Below are 18,574 nucleotides of genomic sequence, written 5' to 3'. Positions count from 1 at the left end.
GAAGAACCTGGAGAGGAACGCCGGCGTGGAGCCCGGCCAGCGGAGGCGGCCAAGGAAGGAGGCCTCGAGTATAGCGTGATACATTTGCTTACACGACACGGCGCAACGGAAGAGGTCGACAACGTTGTCCAGGCGCATGAGGATCTCGCGAACCACGTCGTCCGAGAGCGAGGCCGCCGCCGTCCCTTCCATCCTCCCCCCGTGCCGCCGTCGTGGGATTAGACGAGTCTCGAGTGCGCCGTGCAAGGAACCGAACCAGCGTTGGCGGTGCCTTTTTACAACCCGGAGGAGGCAAATCCTGGCGGTGCAGGCTTCCGTTAATGTGTATTCTGCTAACGGGCGCCTACAGCGCCCCGCGCTAGGCCGGCCGATATAGATTGTTTCTTAAAAGAAAAAAAGGTGTACGGTCGGGGCTTCGAACCCACAACTTTTACAACCTGAAGGAGGCAAATCCTGGCGGTGCAGGCTTCCGTTAATGTGTATTCTGCTAACGTACAGCGCCCCGCGCTGGGCCGGCCAATATAGGTTGTTTCTTAAAAGAAAAAAAGGTGTGCGGTCGGGGCTTCGAACCCACAACCACTTCCTGGTGAGCGCTTGGTTCCAACGACCACACTACACTTTACTAGTTGATCGATTTGTTCTCCTTTTCTCTTGTTGTCTTAGTTCGTTTTGTTACTTTTCTTTCCCCTCTTACTTTTTTTCTTGCCCTTTTCTGTTTCTTTGTTTTGTTTTCTTTAATGCACACTTTTTTAAAATTCATGAACCTTTTTCTAAATTAATAAAATTCTAAATTGATAAAAAAATAATTCTGATGAACTCTTTTAAAATTTGATGGAATTTTTTTCCAATTCTAAGAACTCTTTGCAACTTCGATGCACTTTTTTAAAAATTCGATGAACTTTTTTCAAGATCGATGAATTTTTTTCAAATTTTATGAACTCTTTTTCAAATCCGATGATTTTTTTTAAAAGCTGATGACCTTTTTTTAAATTCGATGACCTTTTTCAAAATTCGGTAAACTTTTTTTCAAATACGGTGAATTTTTTGCAAATTTGATGAACTTTTTTAAATTTCATGAACTATTGTTTAAAATTTGATGAGCTTTTTTTTAAATTGATGAACGTTTTAGAAATTTGATGAACTTTTTTTTAAATTCATGAAATTATTTCCATTTTTGCGATTTTTTTTAATTGGTACAAAGCTTTTTAAATATATATATTTTCTCCAATTCGTGGTTTTTGTGTATGCTTTTTCAACTTCATGTTTTCTTTATTCAAAAAATTATAGTGAGTATACAATACTAGTACTGTATATGTTTAACTTTTTTACTGAATGAATGGTCAAAGGAGCTCTTTTTCCCTTAATGATTAGCAAATCGATCGTTCCCTGGTGGTTAACGCGTGCGGGCATTTGCCTTATCTACTACCACTATAAAAACACGAGAGGACGGAGAACCAAGTCATTCTATTCATTCAAACCTGCAATATGATGGTCTACATCCCTTCAAAACAGCAAACACGTTTTATGCTTTAATTACCCACCATGCCATTGGATTACCATCCTTACAAACACGTGCCGTCCAAAAAAATATTCCGAGTCCTCCCGCGACCACGTCCACGGGCAGTTTGGCCACCGCCCACCTCTTCCCCCACATCCTCCCCGGCAGACCCCCACGTCCTCCCGCCCCGTCCCTCCCGCACCTGTTCGCCGCCCTTCGCCCCACCACCCCCTCCTACTGGAGCCGCCCCCCGCTGGATCCGCCCTTCGCCGCACCCCGTTGGAGCCGCCCCCTACCGCGCTGGATCCGCCCTTCGCCCCCCCTCTCCCCCCACGCCGCTGGAGCCGCCGTCTGAGCTGCCCTTCGCCACAGGCCGCCGCCGTGCCGCTCGCCGTTGTTCCTCTTCTGCTTCACATGAGACTACTGGTGCACGGGCGGGAGGATTTCCCTAGCCCTGCCCCGTCCTCTCATCTCTTGATCTGATTGAAGCCACGGCCTGGGAATGGCAACTGAGTCGGCGGCGGTGGCCGACATGCGGAAGGCGCCCTCCATTGAGTGGCGGTGGGTGTCCGCGGGGAGGAGGAGGACGACAAGCTGGAGGGCCCGCGACCGTCGGGGCGGCGGGAAGGGGCTGCACCTTCGAGTTCGAGGACGAGGAGGACAACGTCGACTACGAGGACGAGGACGAGGAGCACCGGAAGGCCAGGAAACTCCTGTCACGCACGGCCACCGCCAAACTGCCTCGCGGCCACCCCCGTCCGCTGGTGGCGATCTTTGTGCCTCCAACCGATGGCGATGACCATGCCTTTTTCATGGTATGTATCACAGGCACCAAGAGATCCACATCTTTATTGTGCGATGAACGCAACTTATATGTGCATCTCTTTCTTTCTCTGATCTTCTCCCTCCCATAAGTAGTTCTATACTTCTTAAGTCCGAATGACGTTTCCTTGTGGTAGGAGCAGACGATATTGGATCTGAGTTCGTGAAGGAGGAGCAAATGGATATTTGGATTTGTGTTGCTCCTTATTAATATATGTACAAACGTGTTTTCTTCAGGTTATTACGGTTAACAGTGATGATCTAATCTTAGAAGATTTAAGTTCATGAAGGATAATAAAATTGGCGGCGTACCTGTAGCAGAAGGTCCTAAAAGGAAACTTTTGGTAGTGTGAGCATAGGGATATTTGTTACGTCTTGAAGTTCATGAAGGCTTACTCTTACTGATTCAGGGGGCACCTGCATTATTCGGTATTTTGGTACAACTTAAGTATAGGATATGCACCTTCCATTTGTCTATGCATAATTTTTCTGCTCATGCATGGTGCATACTTTTGACTTACATATGATGTATTCAACGATGCCATTGGTGACTCATGTGAAGTTGTTGTTTTTGATTCAGGTGCAATGACACCGTGGCAGCCATGGAGAATATATGCATGAAGCCGTGAGCAGTAAGCAGCTTAGCTATTTATTATTGTTAGCCTTTTAAGTTTGATAGTATTGCTGGATTACCTGCATATTAGATGATGAATAGCTTGAGAAAAGCAAACCTTATCAGTTCTAAAATGTGCTGTTTTTTAGCATAACTAATCGTCATGTGCTTATACCAATTATACACTGCTAGATAGACATGCATAAGTATGCAGGTTGACGCATAAGTCATTTTACAGTATGATGATGGTAACAATCAACTAAGCTTCAACAACTTATAACTGCATGGCGAGTGGTCGAATGCATGCCTCCCCACACCTCTGTCGATCCTTTTTTTCTGGTATAAACAGAATCTCATTGTGCCATCTCACATTGCCAATACCAGCCCCTCAAAGTAGTATTATAGCCTCTATCACTCAAATAACTTGATACAATTTGTCTCCTATCATTTCAAATGTGATTGCCTTCTATTCCGCATTATTTAAAGTTGTTGCCGAAACCTTCTCCATGTAGTGCCTTTCCTCATCATATGAGCTGCTAGCCCGCGCGCACTAGCTAATTTTTGTTCACCCTTTCTTCCCTATAATCTTTCTCTCTGCTTTTACTTCGCGGTCCTGTAGCTGTATATTAGGATGATATGCTGAGCACATATAAGATCGTCACAAGCAAGATAGCTGGACTATGGAGTGCCTAGGGCAGTGGTAATTCATAAATTGCATGATGTTTAATGGGAAGCATTTGAGAGTACCAATGTCCAGTAGTAAGATCTGATTTTATAGGTGATCAAGCCAATATAAGTGTACGTGCATCCCCTTTTAGTACAGATTTATAAAAAATATGATATATGCTATGATATTTTCCAGAACAGTTGGCCCTTGATCTTGAGGCACTCATGTGTATTGCTTTTCTTCCTAGAGAAATACATGTCTATTGATTATTATTGGAATTGGTTTGAAGAAACAGAGTATGATCTTCTTTCACAAGTAGTGATCATAAAACAACAGGGAGAGGCGTTTTAGCTCCCGGAGGGTGTTTCAGCGGTGTGCTCGAGGACGAGCGTTGACAGCGCGGGTGTCCGATTTCCAGCGGCGTAGACATGGCGATGGATTTCCCATCTCTCCGGTAGACAGGTCAGAAATCCCCTTCTTGGAAAAGAAATCTTCTTCCATTTACTATCCAGCATGAGAGAGATCTTAGAGCTTTAGTTCAACGCGTGCAGGTTGCCCATCTTCCTGGATGAGGCGGCTAGCGCGGTGGCCCTAATGGATTTGATTGGTGGCGAAGAGGAATCCGCCAATGGATCTTGTGGGGCTGTTGTCGCCGGATTTGCGCATGACTCATCTGGGCAGTTCGTACGTGGTGTTGTGTGCAGCAAGGAGAGGACTGTAGCTACCGGTGGTGCCGCCATGTCCGGTTTCAGTGAGAGCGAGGGTGACAACGCAGATGCAATTGACCAAGCCGACGACCAAAGCACATATTGATGAACACCAAGAGGCTGTGATTTAAGATCGAACTGAAAGTGGTGATGGAGGGTCTGCTCAATCTACTACTTGCAAGGTGGATCCGCAAGCCCCTGGGTGGACTTAGAGGTAATAGGCATTTACTTATAAGAGGTAAATGGTGTGTAGCAAAACCAGAGTTGCGATGATGTCTTGGTCATTGTAGTTTCATATGATCCCCTGAGGCATTGTCAGAGTAGCCCAGCTTTTTTGTTTTGGTTGCGTGGACTATGAGAAAGTAAATAGAACTGGAAATATTGTGATGGATATGAGTGTTGTAGTTGTACTGCCATGTGTTAGATCTTGCATTTCCCCTGAATTAGTTTCTTGTTACAAAAAAAACTAGACAGATGTACAAAAAATGATTGGTATTTCATATATAAGAATTTTGCTTCATGTTGTTGCAGAGTAAGAGTCGGGAATCAGCCAATGGATAGAGCCCCATGCCCAGAAAGATTAGACACGCTGGAGGAGACAATTCGAGGACATGCAGATAAATTGGGAGACCATGTAGTTGAGCCTGCTATTGGCTTAACATTCAACTCCTTGGGTGAAGCATATGATTTTTGCAACCTTTATTCGTGGGAGCATGGTTTTGGTATCAGGTAAGACATGCCATTTTGCTTGTTTTTCGTGGTAAACACTTCTATGGCAAGTGCACACATAGTTTTCAATGTTTCAGTAGAGTCATCCATCGGGCATGAAGCAGTAGAACCATTGACTGAAGATTCCTTAGTTTACACACGATGTCTGACGAAGTGTGTCACTGCTCATGGAATTTTCAGAGTTAGAGTAAGAGGTCATCGATCCAACAGAGTTAGAATATTGATCATTTAAAATTAGATTGTAGGTCATGGACAGTGTGTGAACATGTATGCTAATTGCCGACTAAATTTTCGGAGTAAAATATGACGTAGATTAGAAACACACGATTTCGTCATGTCATTGCAGAGCTTGATTAAGTTTATACAGTACATTTTATGGAGTATGCTAACTCTCCACTGCACTGAAATTACAGGACACCCTGTCCCAGCGGGCTCGGCACACTCTCCGCTCCGCTGAAATTACAGGACACCCTGTCCCAGCAGGCTCGACACTCTCTGCTCCGCTGAAATTACAGGACCGGACACTATGTCTGGGAAGAATTTGTGCACTGGAGCAAATGATTTAGGGGTATACAGATTAGTTGGGTGAGCACGGTGCTATTGGGCTAACACTAGACCCTATGTAAGAAACCTATGGTTTTTACAATCTTTATTCATGGAAGCATGGTTTCACCATTAAATATTATGGAAAAAGTAGGCTTAATGTCAGGAAGACAAAATGTATAAAGGAAGTTTTCTGCGGATGGTTGGGAGAGGAGAGTGGTGCAGCAGTGGTGGCAGGAGGAAGAAGATTGCTCCATCCATCAGTTGGCCGAGCTCCGGCGTCCTCACGTCAGGCTTGGTTTGGAGTGCTGACAATGAAGCATTCTACATGGTATGCATTCAGATCCGCTTCATCTGCTAGACGCTAAATCGAGTCAATGGACCAATTGGCTAGAATTAGAAATTAACTGTGTGTATTTTGTGTTTGCGTCTCCGTGTATTTTGCTGAACGCTTAGTGTGTTCATCGCTGGGAGGAACTATCTCTAAATTAGTTGTTATTATTGCAATGTAGTAGCCAACGTGTGTGTGGACTAATGTTTAATTATGTGAGATTACCCCAAAATGCCTGATGCTGTCAAGCTGCAAAATGCACCTTCGTAGATAGATTGAGAACCTGACAACCAACGTTTTTCCAGCATTTTATTTGCCCAAGTGATGTCTTTCCGACTTTTTTTCTTGTGTCGGTGACAAATCTTGCCATGTGTTGGTTGTGCGTGTAAAAAATAAAACCTCTATCCATGGACTCTTGTTGTGAAATTTTAGAAGACGCCTGATACATTTTAGGGGGCTCATGCGTAAAACTTGTACTTGGTCTATCTGTATGTGACATCTACCAGTTTGAATTAAAAAATCGTTAATCATGGGACGTAAGGTGTCGATGGAGGTGGTGGGGGCAGCTAGAGTACCACGGGCGGCTCCGTTTGTCCCAATGTCTGTACCAGCGATGGCGTCCGGGAGGCAGCGCACATTGAGTGATACTGTTGGGTGGGCATCATGTACTGTTTTTATATTAGAAATACGAACCGAATACCAAGCCATGCTCAAATCATGAGGCACCTGTGTGGTCTAGATTGCAGGAGCATCTGGACCTGGGAGCCGAATTGCATTTTTGGTTTTAACTTTTTTCTAAATCGAAAGAATAAGACACGTTTTAGTGTATTTGTTCATTTATTTTAGTTCATATATAGTTCATATTGATATATTCAAAACATCTTATATTGGTGAATGGAGGGAGTATTATTTACACCTTCCATGCGATTTAATTTTCTTTCACCCAAACAAATACTATTTTTTGGTGAAACAGATGCAGATAAAAAACTATGTAGAACCAAACAATTATATTAATAATCATAATTATGTGATGGAGTTAAGACATGCGTTGCACGTGCAAGCTTACTAGTCGATCACAGATCGAATAGTAGTTCTCCCGATTGAACGTGAATATTTTTCCTCGCCATTTGCTTTTTTTTGCAGGTTTGCTGGGCCGGCCTATGTGGTGATGCCCACAGGCGCCAGCTACCTGTTCGGGTCCTAGACCCTCTCGGCCCGTGTGAACGCGGGCCTAACCAGGCTATCCAAACCAGGCCTAGCCCATCCGGCCTCGCTGCCCTGCTCTAATCCCGTTTCCGCCTTCGTCTTCCCCTCCGACCCGCTCGCCCACAGTCCCACACCGTACCAGCGGATCCGGCCCGCCCCTAAACCCTAGGGCGCCTCCCTCCCCGGCGCACGGCGGCCGGCCGGCGAGCGAGCCAGCGAGCGATGGAGGACGAGGAGATGGAGAGGAAGGTGCAGCAGTACCTGCACCGCAAGGGCTTCCGCCTCACCGAGCTCGCGCTGCAGGAGGAGCGCAACCGCCTCTCCACCACCTCCCTCTCCGACGTCTCGCTCTCCAGGTGCGAATCCCCTAAATCTCGACCCCGCCGCCCCTTGTGGTGGCCGCAGCGGCCTCGCCCCCCAAGCTCGCGTAGTAGCCACCGGTTTTCGTGCCGTTTGTGTGAGGAATGGCGCCGGATTGGTGGTTCCGAGTGGCCGAGCCGCGGCGCCTTGGCTATCCTGACTCGGGCCGGGCTGTTTCTGCTAGGTTTAAGTCACTCCGATGTTCAGAATCAGCTTACCCGCTCGAGCGTGAGAAATTGATACTACTTTGGCTTGGGCAATGGCAAACCTTCGACATGATTTGGGCCTTGAGCAGAGTTTATGGGGGCTAATCTAGAGTATCATGTCAAATATGCTCAAAAACTGCTCTAATACCATGTTAATCTGAAAAATTTACTATGTCCCCCTTTGTTGACAGGCCGGATAACGACCCAGCAAGATACTATGATGGCTACAACAAGCTAAGATCATGGGCATACAATTCCCTGGACCAATACAAGGTGTGCTACATTAAGTGTGGATTGTGATTCACGTTTACAGCTCTAGTAGTACATTTGAATGCACTTTGCTTTGCAGCATTCGAGATGTTTTGAGGCATGTAGCTGCTATATCCACACTGTTCAGTAATCTGGCATGCTACTCATGAGTTATCTTCATGCTTCTCTTGTTAAAAATGATCATGCCTGCTTGTGGTTGGTGCACCATGTTTCCAGGATCATGGCTGAATGCTTGCCTACTAGCTTCAGATGTACGTAGCATTTCTGAAATGTTTTTTGTGTTTTATGGCATCTGTTCACACTGCAGAGCTCCTTCTAGAAAGCAAAAACCATTCACATAAGCATAATCATGTACTTGTCACATGATTTTAGTCGCTGGAAATGGGATATTTGGTTGCGGTGGATGGACTACTTGCTCTAATTTGATGTACCTATTACATGGAATGGCCTTTTTAATTCTTGTATATTCAGCTATATATATTTCATGCCTCTGAGTTTTTTTTAATATTGTAGCATGAATTACTCCGTGTCCTTTATCCAGCGTTTATCCATTGCTTCATGGATCTAGTGTCAGAGGGGCATACACTAGAAGGTAATTATTTTTGTGGGCAAGGAAGGTATTTGTAGTTTGTGTACATTTCTGGGATAATATTTGTTTGCATTTTATGCATCCAATTAGTTTATTTGGAGCATTTCTGTCATTGATATCACCACATATGAATCCTGCAGCTCGGGCATTTTTCCTTAAATTTCGGGAAGATCATGAACTGATGCATTCAAGGGATCTCCAAAAGCTGGAAGGCACTCTTTCTCCTTTGCATTTGGAGGTTCATCATTTAGCTCTCTCGTATCCATTCAAGTGTCAATGGCGATTTGCGTTTGTTTATTTGATTTTATCTTCTCAGGATTCACAAAACATGCACTTATTGTTCTACCTGCTATAATTTTCAGGAAATGGATCTGGCCCGATCTTTAAGGGAAAATAAATTCAGAATTAAATTATGTGAGGTAGTACTGCACCAAGTTCTTCTATATTTGCATTCCATCTCTTTGTTTCAACTACGATTGTATGGGTGGGTCACCTTTTGAGTTAAATCAATGCACATAGATAAAATGTTCCACTGGATGCATATCCGTTGTTGTGACAATAGCTTTATAAGTTGAGATGCTTTATTCTCATGTACCCTTTTCCACCACTTACTTGGTAAGTGTTGTTATGACCAAGGGAAACAAACACAATCTAAGGTTTGTTACAAGCTTTTTCTTCCTGAATCCTAATGGGCAACTAGTTTCACATAGGAGTAGATGATACGTCATCATGATACCATAATACATATACTGAATGCTAGTGTCAAATATGAGACACAAACTGCATATAGACCAGTTTTTAACAGATGTTGCTGGCGAAGCACATTCCATGTGGTGATTTCTAGTTCAATTGGCAACTCGTTGCATGATACATCATGATCTCACCTTTTTTTCTTTGCTGCAATTTTGTTTTTCCTATAAAATTATGTCAACTGCTCTGTTCAAAGTTTCTACCTCGTGTTTCATTGCAGTATTCATATGAATTACTTCTCCAGTATCTCCAGAAAACACAAGCTCTTGTGATGCTTGGAATAATCAATGAAAGGATAATTTTTGAAGGTACAGTTCCCAGTCTGTTGAGATTATATCGCACATTTTACTTACCGTCACTTCTCACTTTTCCACCACTTCCCTCTATCTATATTGGCAGTGTCCGCTGGGCAACCTTCATTGATCTCTGATGATGCGGATGTTGTTGCTCTGGTTGGAACCAGCAAGGACTTGGCAAAACAGATAAATCAGAAGGAAGTGCATTGGGGGGTATGTTATTCAGCACATCCGTGATCAATGTGTTTGTTTCCTATTATCTATTCTATCAAAACGGTTAACAATGCCGATCAAATAGGGAAAAAACTCTAGTAGCACTGTTTTTGCCACTTCCCAAATGAACCTCTTCCATGAGAGCAATTTTCCAGTTTTCTATTTAAGTATTTATTCTTCGTTATCCTTAGGCATGTGTTATTGTTAAAATTAAATTTATGGTATGCAGTTGCTTGAAGATTCAGTTGAGGAGCGTATGGAGAAAGCACTCTCAGATTCTGATAGAGCTGAAGCAGAAAGCAAGGATGCAGATGCAGAAGATAATAACAAGGCAAGAAACTCTCTCATAGTATGGGACTCTTGTTATATTATGTTATATGCTCTCTGCCATTGAAACCTGGACATTCCTTTTTGTCAACACTCAGCAGCATGTTTTTGTTCTTCTCTTCTTCTGCTGTTATCTTAAGAACAGGAATGCTGTCCATATACCCTTTTCTGTTACTAACTTGGATCTTTCATTATTTCTTGTTATATTTGCTACAGAAAAAATCCTCAGAAGGTGGAAAGCAGGGTGGTCCTCTGAACAAAAAGCTCAAAAAGGATAAGCTTGTAGGTGCAACAGGGAAAAATACCAAATCCGAAACAAGCATGATTTCTGCGGCACCTCGTGTTAAACCGGAGCTAACCCTTCCAGCGACGTAAATATTTATTCTCTTATCTGCAGTTCTAAAAAAAGTTCTACATAATTTATCAACTGTACTCTTTGAAAATAAATACCATTCCTATAACTGACTGTGGGTCCATACTCCAGACATGTGAGTGTCATGTGCTTGAGCCTGACTTGGAACCTAAAATAAAGGCCGAGGGGTTTTATGCGGGTTCTCTTGGAAAAGTTATCTTACAAGTTTCAGGAGGACCAAATATTGCTCTTTTTTCTTTTTGCAGAACATACTCACTTGTGTACTTTTTGATCTGTCAAGTGTCAGCCTTGCGTTTACGATCCTGAAAAATTACTTGTTTGTTTCAGGCCTGTTGAAGTTGAACAATCAATTCTTGAGGACCTGCGAAACCGTGCACAATTGAATAACTTGGCATTGCCATCTGTTAGCTTCTACACATTCCTTAATACACATAACGGGTAAGCTTAGCTGTAATTTAGTATCAACTGTTTCAGTGTTCATACTTTGGTTTGAAAACATTATCCTGTGGAACACAGATTAAACTGCTCATCGATCTCAAACGATGGATCTTTGGTCGTTGGTGGGTTCTCAGACTCGTCAGTAAAGGTTAGTCCCTTTAGGTGATAGTTTGTCTCTCATGTGATCACTACATTAACTGGTAAAACTTTCTTGTTCACTAGGTTTGGGATATGGCAAAGATTGGTCAACCAGCAAAAACATGTTAGTCGTTCTACACTACATATTGCTGATGTTTCTGTTCCGCTGATATGGTGAAATGCTTCTGTAACTGCACACCTGATTTCGGTCATGGTAGCCTTTTGTTCTAAGGATTCTAGTTTATTTCATTTAGTTTAAGTTACAACCTAGAAGTTTAAGGTGGTGTTGTAGCACTGATGCATGTCTTGGACAATGCAATAAATGTCTTCTGGAGCTACTTGTTAGACATGCTAGAATATTTTAACAGCGTTGCAGTATTTGACTGGTACCTGTCCAGAACTTCAGAATAATCATAGAACATATTCCTAACATAGTAGTGTTTTCATTTCTATCTTGATTTCTTGATGGTATTTGCTGATTGGGCAAATTTGGACTCTCAGCTAGTTCACAAGGAGAGAATGGATCTTCACAGGACGAGCGCTTGTCATCAACATCTGAGGGGAAAAGACCGTATACATTATTCCAAGGTCATTCTGGACCAGTTTATTCCGCTGCCTTTAGTCCATTTGGAGATTTTCTCCTGTCATCATCTTCAGATTCAACAAGTAAGGTGTCACTTACATTATACAGCACTTATTTTGTACTCCCTCTGTCTCATTGTAGGACAAAAACAAAAAACGTCCTACATTATGGGACGGAGGGAGTACCATTCATTTCCTTGTTCATTTATTTAATAAAACAAACCGTTCATCTATTTTTTATATATTTGTTACAGTTAGGCTGTGGAGTACCAAGCTGAATGCCAATCTTGTTTGTTACAAAGGACACAATTACCCAGTTTGGGATGTCCAAGTATGTGAACAAATCTTTTCTCTGTGTCGTTGTTGTGAAAACAACATTTGAGTTCTTGCTTCATGGGGTGTCTTGGCTACCTAGTTACAGGCAAAAACATTTGATTAGTTGATTCTTCAGCAGTTTTTATTTGAATGATGCTCAGATCTGTTGTTACAATCAATGTCGATGCCGTACAGTCAGTCAGTTGTTCAGTAGTTTGAAATAAACTCTTCTGAAGTTCTAATTGTGGCCTGATTTCAGTAGTTTCTAATAAACTCTTCTGAAGTTCTAATAGTGGCCTCATTTCAGTAGTTTTAAATAAACTCTTCTGAAGTTCTAATAATAGTGGCCTCATTTCAGTAGTTTTTAATTAACTCTTCTGGATTTTTTTTGAGAGAAAACTCTTCTGGAGTTCTAATAGTGGCCTCATTGTTACAAAAAATGTCCATGCCCTACTATTGTTTTAGTCTTGATCTTGGTGCGAGGGCAAAACTGCAAATACTTGTGATAAATATTCCTAGTTCGTTCTTCATTTTGAACACTTCTGATGATGGGATTTGGAATAGGTCTGTTGGGCTTGATGTTTTTTTCAACAGCTTATGACTGGTACATATATTTGTGTTGCATAGCTTTCTGATTCTGTTGTATTGAATAGACATCTTTGTGCGTTGTATACTTGCATTGCTGACATATTTTTATGTTTTTGTGGCAGTTTAGTCCAGTCGGCCATTATTTTGCCAGTGCCTCGCATGACAGGACTGCTCGAATCTGGTCAATGGATAAAATCCAACCTTTGCGGATAATGGCCGGGCATCTTGCTGATGTTGATGTAAGTGTGCTTCTATCTCTGAACTTGTATTGATTTGAGAATTGGTAGTCTGCCTATGGGAATGCTTTCAATGCCATTTACTGATGTCTGCATGTTCTGACTGATGTTTTCTTCTGCAAACTACTTATCTGACAGTGTGTGCAGTGGCATGTAAACTGTAACTACATTGCCACCGGCTCTAGTGACAAAACTGTACGGCTATGGGATGTTCAAACTGGTGAATGTATACGAATGTTTATTGGTCATAGGAGTATGGTCTTATCACTGGCAATGTCTCCTGATGGGCGATACATGGCCTCCGGAGACGAAGATGGGACCATCATGATGTGGGATCTCTCTACTGGTCGCTGCGTTTCACCACTAGCGGGACACAACTCTTGTGTGTGGTCACTTGCTTTCAGGTACTCATCATTATACATTGTTTTGCTTGCTTAGTATCCCATGTGTCAAACAGTAGCTGATATACCAAATATGTGTAAAGAGTAGTCCCTCTCTAAAGAAATATAAGAGCATTTTACTCCCTCCGTTCCGAATTACTTGTCGCAGGTATGGATGTATCTAGATGTATTTTAGTTCTAGATACATCCATTTCTGCGACGAGTAATTTGGAACGGAGGGAGTAGATCACTAGAGTAGTGATCTAAACGCTCTTAGATTTCTTTACGGAGGGAGTATTAGTTTATGGCAGGGCTTGAGAAACTGGCCTTTCCTGTCTTCTGCCTTTAATCAGTTTGCTGAGCAGCGGCTTCAGTTCACACTGGGTTAGATTTATCTATACATGAGCAATGGGTTTACTAACCATTTTGGCCACCTTTTTAGAGTATTTAACTGGAATATTGCATGATTCTGTCTTAAAATGACCACACCATGGAACTTGAATGCCTGTGTGTGGTTGTTTTTTCTTGAACATACATCGATGGTCCAGCTTATGTACTTGGTCGCAATGCAGTTGTTGGTTGACCGCAGTAGATTTACTTCTGGATCTATTATTTAAAAATCCTGTAATTTTTCCCATGTTTTAACCACTGTTTCCAGTATAAATTATGTAAAAAAATGTCTTCCATCAACGGATTAGATTGAGTATCACTGATAGTTCTTCTGTTTTGAAGTGTACATTTTTTCTCTTCCAGTGAGTAGTCATGCTGTGTTGTTCTGTCTAGTTACATTATGGGACGAAGGGAGTATGTTTTTTTAGTTTTTGGAGAAGCATGATTACCTTAATTTCATGCTAATATGCTATACCAAAGAACCATCTTAGTTCAACAATTCTTCCTCTGTTTTATAGCTGCGAGGGAGCATTGCTTGCATCTGGATCGGCTGATTGCACTGTTAAACTCTGGGATGTTGCGTCCAGCACAAAGGCCCTGAAGATGGATGACACGTAAGTTGGTTGGCTCCCTTGTAAAAGGCTGCTTTGGTTTGCCTTGCTCTAGTTGTTAAATATCGTTTATTTTTGTGAAACAGCAAGGCTGGTTCTACGAACCGACTGAGGCTGCTGAAAGCTCTCCCTACAAAATCGACTCCTGTTTATAACTTGCGGGTGAGAAACCCATTCTCCTTCAATCCACCGTTCTCATCAGTTAACATATGATAGTAACCGTGTTGAGCGAAAACCAACTAACTGCTTTTTTCCAACTGCAGTTTTCTGGGAGGAATCTTTTGTTTGCATCTGGCGCTCTCTCGCTATAGGCTCCTAAGCTTGCCATATGCTCTCCAGAATACAGTTTACATCCCTTAGTTTTGACTGTAAGTAGCAAAGTAGATGTTTAATTGGCTGACTCTTGTTGCGGAGCTTATTACATTGTCCTTACTGATCTCAGTCAACTCTATGATCGACTAGGTAGGGTTTTTAAACTGTAGCCTGTGAGCATGCGACTCATTGAAACGTGTGTATTGCTGTTGTAACATTAGTTAATTTTAAATTATGTGAAAGGTAGTAGTCACAAATAGGAAACATGAACACTTGGTTGATGCAAGAAGTCAATGGTCCAAAAGCTTCTAGGATCCACTTGAGGGTTGTTTTCACTTATCTTGGTGTAGGGTCTGAAGGAGCTGCCATTTTATATAGTTATACGACTTACAAGAGAAAAAAAGCACGACCTGTGTCTTGAGTTGAGTGGCAAGCAAAGGCCATATCTATCTCTTAGCTATTGCTGATGTTGAGTTAATTGTGACTGCCCTCATTGCTCCAAGCTTGTGCCATTTTGTATCATATTCCTACTACTATCTGTCAGACATCTCGATCAGGACGTTCCTATCATAAGTAAATGTTGATTTCTTCATGATGCCCAATACCCAACCCGTTGTGCACCCTGCATTTTGTCGACATGCCGCGCAGAAGGTCTCTCTCTGCCTGGCTGCGCGCAATATGTTCTGTCCTGCAGAAACAGCGACGCAAAGTACTAGGTGGGAGGTGGCATAAAATTTTGACCTGACCGCTGTGTTGGATGTCAAAGCTGAAATGATGCGTAACAATGGCAGATGCGACCCGAGTGTGTGGATGTGAGGGGCGCTCCGCAAGTGTTCTTAAACCGCTGCGGCCTGAGCTAGCCATCTACTAGCTGAGCATCCAACTTTCACCTTGATATACTAGTAGTTGTATCGAGTAACGATCTTTCCTTGGCATGTAATCCTCGATAAAAGGAAGCACCTTCCTAGCTGCCAGGTTTCTATGGATGATCAGTGCATTTTAACAGCCTAGTAATTCCTCCGTTCTTAAATATAAGTCTTTTTAAAGATCTCAATAAGAGACTACACAGGAAGCGAAATGATTGAATCTACACTCTAAAATATGTCTATACACATCCGCATGTGGTTTGTATTGAAATCTCTAAATAGGTATCTATTTAGAAACGGAGGGAGTACTATTCATCTTCTCCCCCTCCTAGTCGGCCTACTCTCTAGTCCCTGCTTAACTGCCTACCGGCTACCGCTGATGTGCGCCAGCCTTCCCTCTTCTCTCATGCCACAACTGTTCCGACCACCCCTCTAAGCTCCACCCTTCTCATGCGCATGGGAGCACCTGTCAACCCTCTTCCTATGCTCCGCATGCACTAGTAGAAAAAGGGTCATCTGTCCCGGTTCATAAGGCCCATCTGTCCCGGTTAGGGAACCGGGACTAAAGGATCGTTACTAATGCCTAGGCCTTTAGTCCCGGTTCTTATACTAACCGGGACAGATGGGCCTCCACGCGGCCGCTCCGGCGAGCCCAAGCACGAGGGCCTTTGGTCCCGGTTGGTAGCACCACCCGGGACCAATAAGCTTCCACGCATCAGCATTTTAGGGGCTGTTTTTTTTGAAAGGAGATGGTTTAGGGGTTTGGGGGGTTAATTTAGGTTGGTATAGGTAGCTAATAGAGAGATGTGTCCTCTCTTATCTCCGTGCTACTGCTACTGCTATGCCTAAACATGACTTAGATTGAAGTAAGGCAACATGTGGTGCATGTTGTCTTCACTTCAATCCAATCCATGTTCATTTCACCTACAGATATATAATAACTCTTCATGCTCGCATCATGCATCATCATAATAACACGTTCTACTAATCATCATCATACAACTTCTACTCGTTATTAATAACAAGTCATACGATCATCATCCTGATAGTCATCGAACCAACCCTACTTAATTGTTTTTAGCACATGATCATCAGTATTAGATAGGACCTAAATACCCTCTTTAAGGTAAAATAGCATAAAACAATATAGACCCTGACTCTCCATTATGGAGAATGGAGATCATCCTGTCTCCAATTCTTGCGCATCGCTTCCTTTTGCTTCCAAGAACCTCCTTATGACTGTCCATACATTTTTCCATTTTTTGATTAGCATGTCTTCACTTCTTTGAGAGATCCGGTATGGACAGTTGAGATTCATAGGATGACCTGGATATATGCTCAAAACACGAAGGCTGCCATTCTGAGACATCAAATGAGGCACACAATCCTCTAGGATTCTCTGTTGAAAAACATAGTAATAACTTCATAGTTAGCAATGATGTACTAGTTTTAGAAGTATGCAAAAGATGCATGGATGTCGTAATAGTAAAAAATCTTACCAGGGTATCTCCATGGTAGTTACTGTAGTTCAACACATGCACTAGTGGCAGGTATTGACCATAATGTTGAGGAGTTTGATTGTAGATATTGTAATTCTCAATATCAGTACAAAATCCGACCAAATGATTTTTCTCCTGATAAGTTAATTCGGAGCCATCGGTGTAGTGGGTTTTGTCTACCATCTTCCGCACATTCTTTGAATAATGAAAATAAGCTGTCAATGGAAATAAGCTATCTATTTTGAAATAAACAATATAAATTAGCTACTAACTATGTTTGAGAAACTCACATAGCGGTAGAATTGGAGGCGTATCAACAAGGACCCAAATGTCCATATTGTCTTGCTCGATTTCAGGATCACCAAGATCCATGGTGATAAGCATACCCTCATCAAAATCATACATCTTGCAAAGTGCTTCCCATTTTTTGCAACCAAAATAGGTGACGCTCTCAGAATTATACAACTTTACTTCAAAATCCACATCATGATGAGTCCTTAGGTGAATTTTCTTTGTTTCGAAACTTTCATGGTCTTCAAAATCCATCCTCTCCAAGACATAGCGTCTTGCATGGCATGGGATAAGCTACTCGAATTGTAAAAGATGAAAATTACACATTGAAATAGTTGTAGTCATGCTTAATTACGAAAAAACACTTGTCGTCGTTGCGTACCGTTTCAACATCGAAGGTCTCCTCGAGCTTAATGCCGAAGCGCCGATCATCGTCCAGGTTGAGACCTGTCGCACAGACCTCGATCATCGTGCACCAGCTGCACTCCCCTGGGAGACTTTCATCGTCTGATGACGACATTTCCTACGTTCATAATTCAAAGATTAAACTTGTACAATTAAATATATGTACTACAAAAACTAAATTAGATCATTATTATTCATCACGGGTTGACTATCCATCTATCAAGTCTTTTCTTGAAAACTCTCAGCTCACGTGGTGTATATATTCGACTCTCGGTGATGGTCGCTCCTCACTTCGTCCCCGAGTGCATTACACCAAAATGTCTAGCACACGGGAACGAAGGAGAAGCGACCCCCACGACAACAGTCGGGATTCTTCGCCCTCTCATATATATATGGTGGAACTCTCCCTCACTGATTCCTCTCTGACATTTGCGACCGTCGGTGATGGTCGTTACTCCTTCTTCCCCTAGTGCATAACAAATGTCTAGCACCCGGAGAAGAAGGAGAAACGACCCCCACGACAACAGTCGGGATTCTTCATCCTCTCACACATATATATATGGTGGAACTCTCCCTCACTGATTCCTCTCTGACATTTGCGACCGTCGGTGATGGTCGTTACTCCTTCTTCCCCTAGTGCATAACAAAGGTCTAGCACCCGGAGAAGAAGGAGAAACGACCCCCATGACAACAGTCGGGCTTCTTCGTCCTCTCATATATGGTGGATACTCGACAGACTTAAAGTCAACCCGAAATATCATTTAATTATCTTTCTAAAAAAGGATTTGGCTGGTCTCACCTCGAGGTCGGAGGGGGTTGGTGAAGGAAATATGCCCTAGAGGCAATAATAAAGTTATTATGTATTTCCTTATAATCATGATAAATGTTTATTATTCATGCTAGAATTGTATTAACCGGAAACATAATACATGTGTGAATACATAGACAAACAAATTGTCACTAGTATGCCTCTACTTGACTAGCTCGTCAATCAAAGATGGTTATGTTTCCTAACCATGAACA

At 42.5% G+C, this 18,574-nt stretch overlaps 1 protein-coding gene and 1 long non-coding RNA gene across 6 annotated transcripts; both read left to right on the top strand.

Moving 5' to 3' along the window:
- The first annotated feature begins 1,793 nt into the window (after window positions 1-1,793).
- Window positions 1,794-6,074, top strand: LOC125510203. Of its 5 annotated transcripts, none has more exons than XR_007284525.1 (7): window positions 1,794-2,313; window positions 2,464-2,557; window positions 2,901-2,952; window positions 3,172-4,062; window positions 4,152-4,521; window positions 4,839-5,036; window positions 5,450-6,074. It is a non-coding gene; the product is annotated as an uncharacterized LOC125510203 (long non-coding RNA). The 5 variants fall into 5 exon arrangements; XR_007284523.1 differs by having other exon boundaries at window positions 1,795-2,313; window positions 2,458-2,536; XR_007284521.1 differs by having other exon boundaries at window positions 1,795-2,313; window positions 2,458-2,557.
- Window positions 6,075-7,206: 1,132 nt separating this feature from the next.
- LOC125510201 (transcription initiation factor TFIID subunit 5-like) lies at window positions 7,207-14,808 on the top strand. The gene is made up of 19 exons (XM_048675301.1): window positions 7,207-7,472; window positions 7,874-7,955; window positions 8,466-8,544; window positions 8,682-8,779; window positions 8,904-8,960; window positions 9,512-9,599; window positions 9,691-9,800; window positions 10,030-10,131; window positions 10,344-10,498; window positions 10,828-10,938; window positions 11,017-11,086; window positions 11,161-11,200; window positions 11,578-11,742; window positions 11,913-11,989; window positions 12,684-12,800; window positions 12,936-13,201; window positions 14,086-14,181; window positions 14,265-14,340; window positions 14,442-14,808. The coding sequence occupies exons 1-19, from the start codon at window positions 7,339-7,341 to the stop codon at window positions 14,487-14,489; spliced, it is 1,971 nt and encodes a 656-aa protein (XP_048531258.1). The 5' UTR covers window positions 7,207-7,338; the 3' UTR covers window positions 14,490-14,808.
- The last annotated feature ends 3,766 nt before the right edge of the window (window positions 14,809-18,574 follow it).

This window comes from Triticum urartu, chromosome 5, assembly GCF_003073215.2.
Source record: "Triticum urartu cultivar G1812 chromosome 5, Tu2.1, whole genome shotgun sequence".
Lineage (NCBI taxonomy): Eukaryota > Viridiplantae > Streptophyta > Magnoliopsida > Poales > Poaceae > Triticum > Triticum urartu.
Note: the sequence above shows the minus strand (reverse complement) of the source record. Positions and strands in the feature narration are given on the sequence as shown.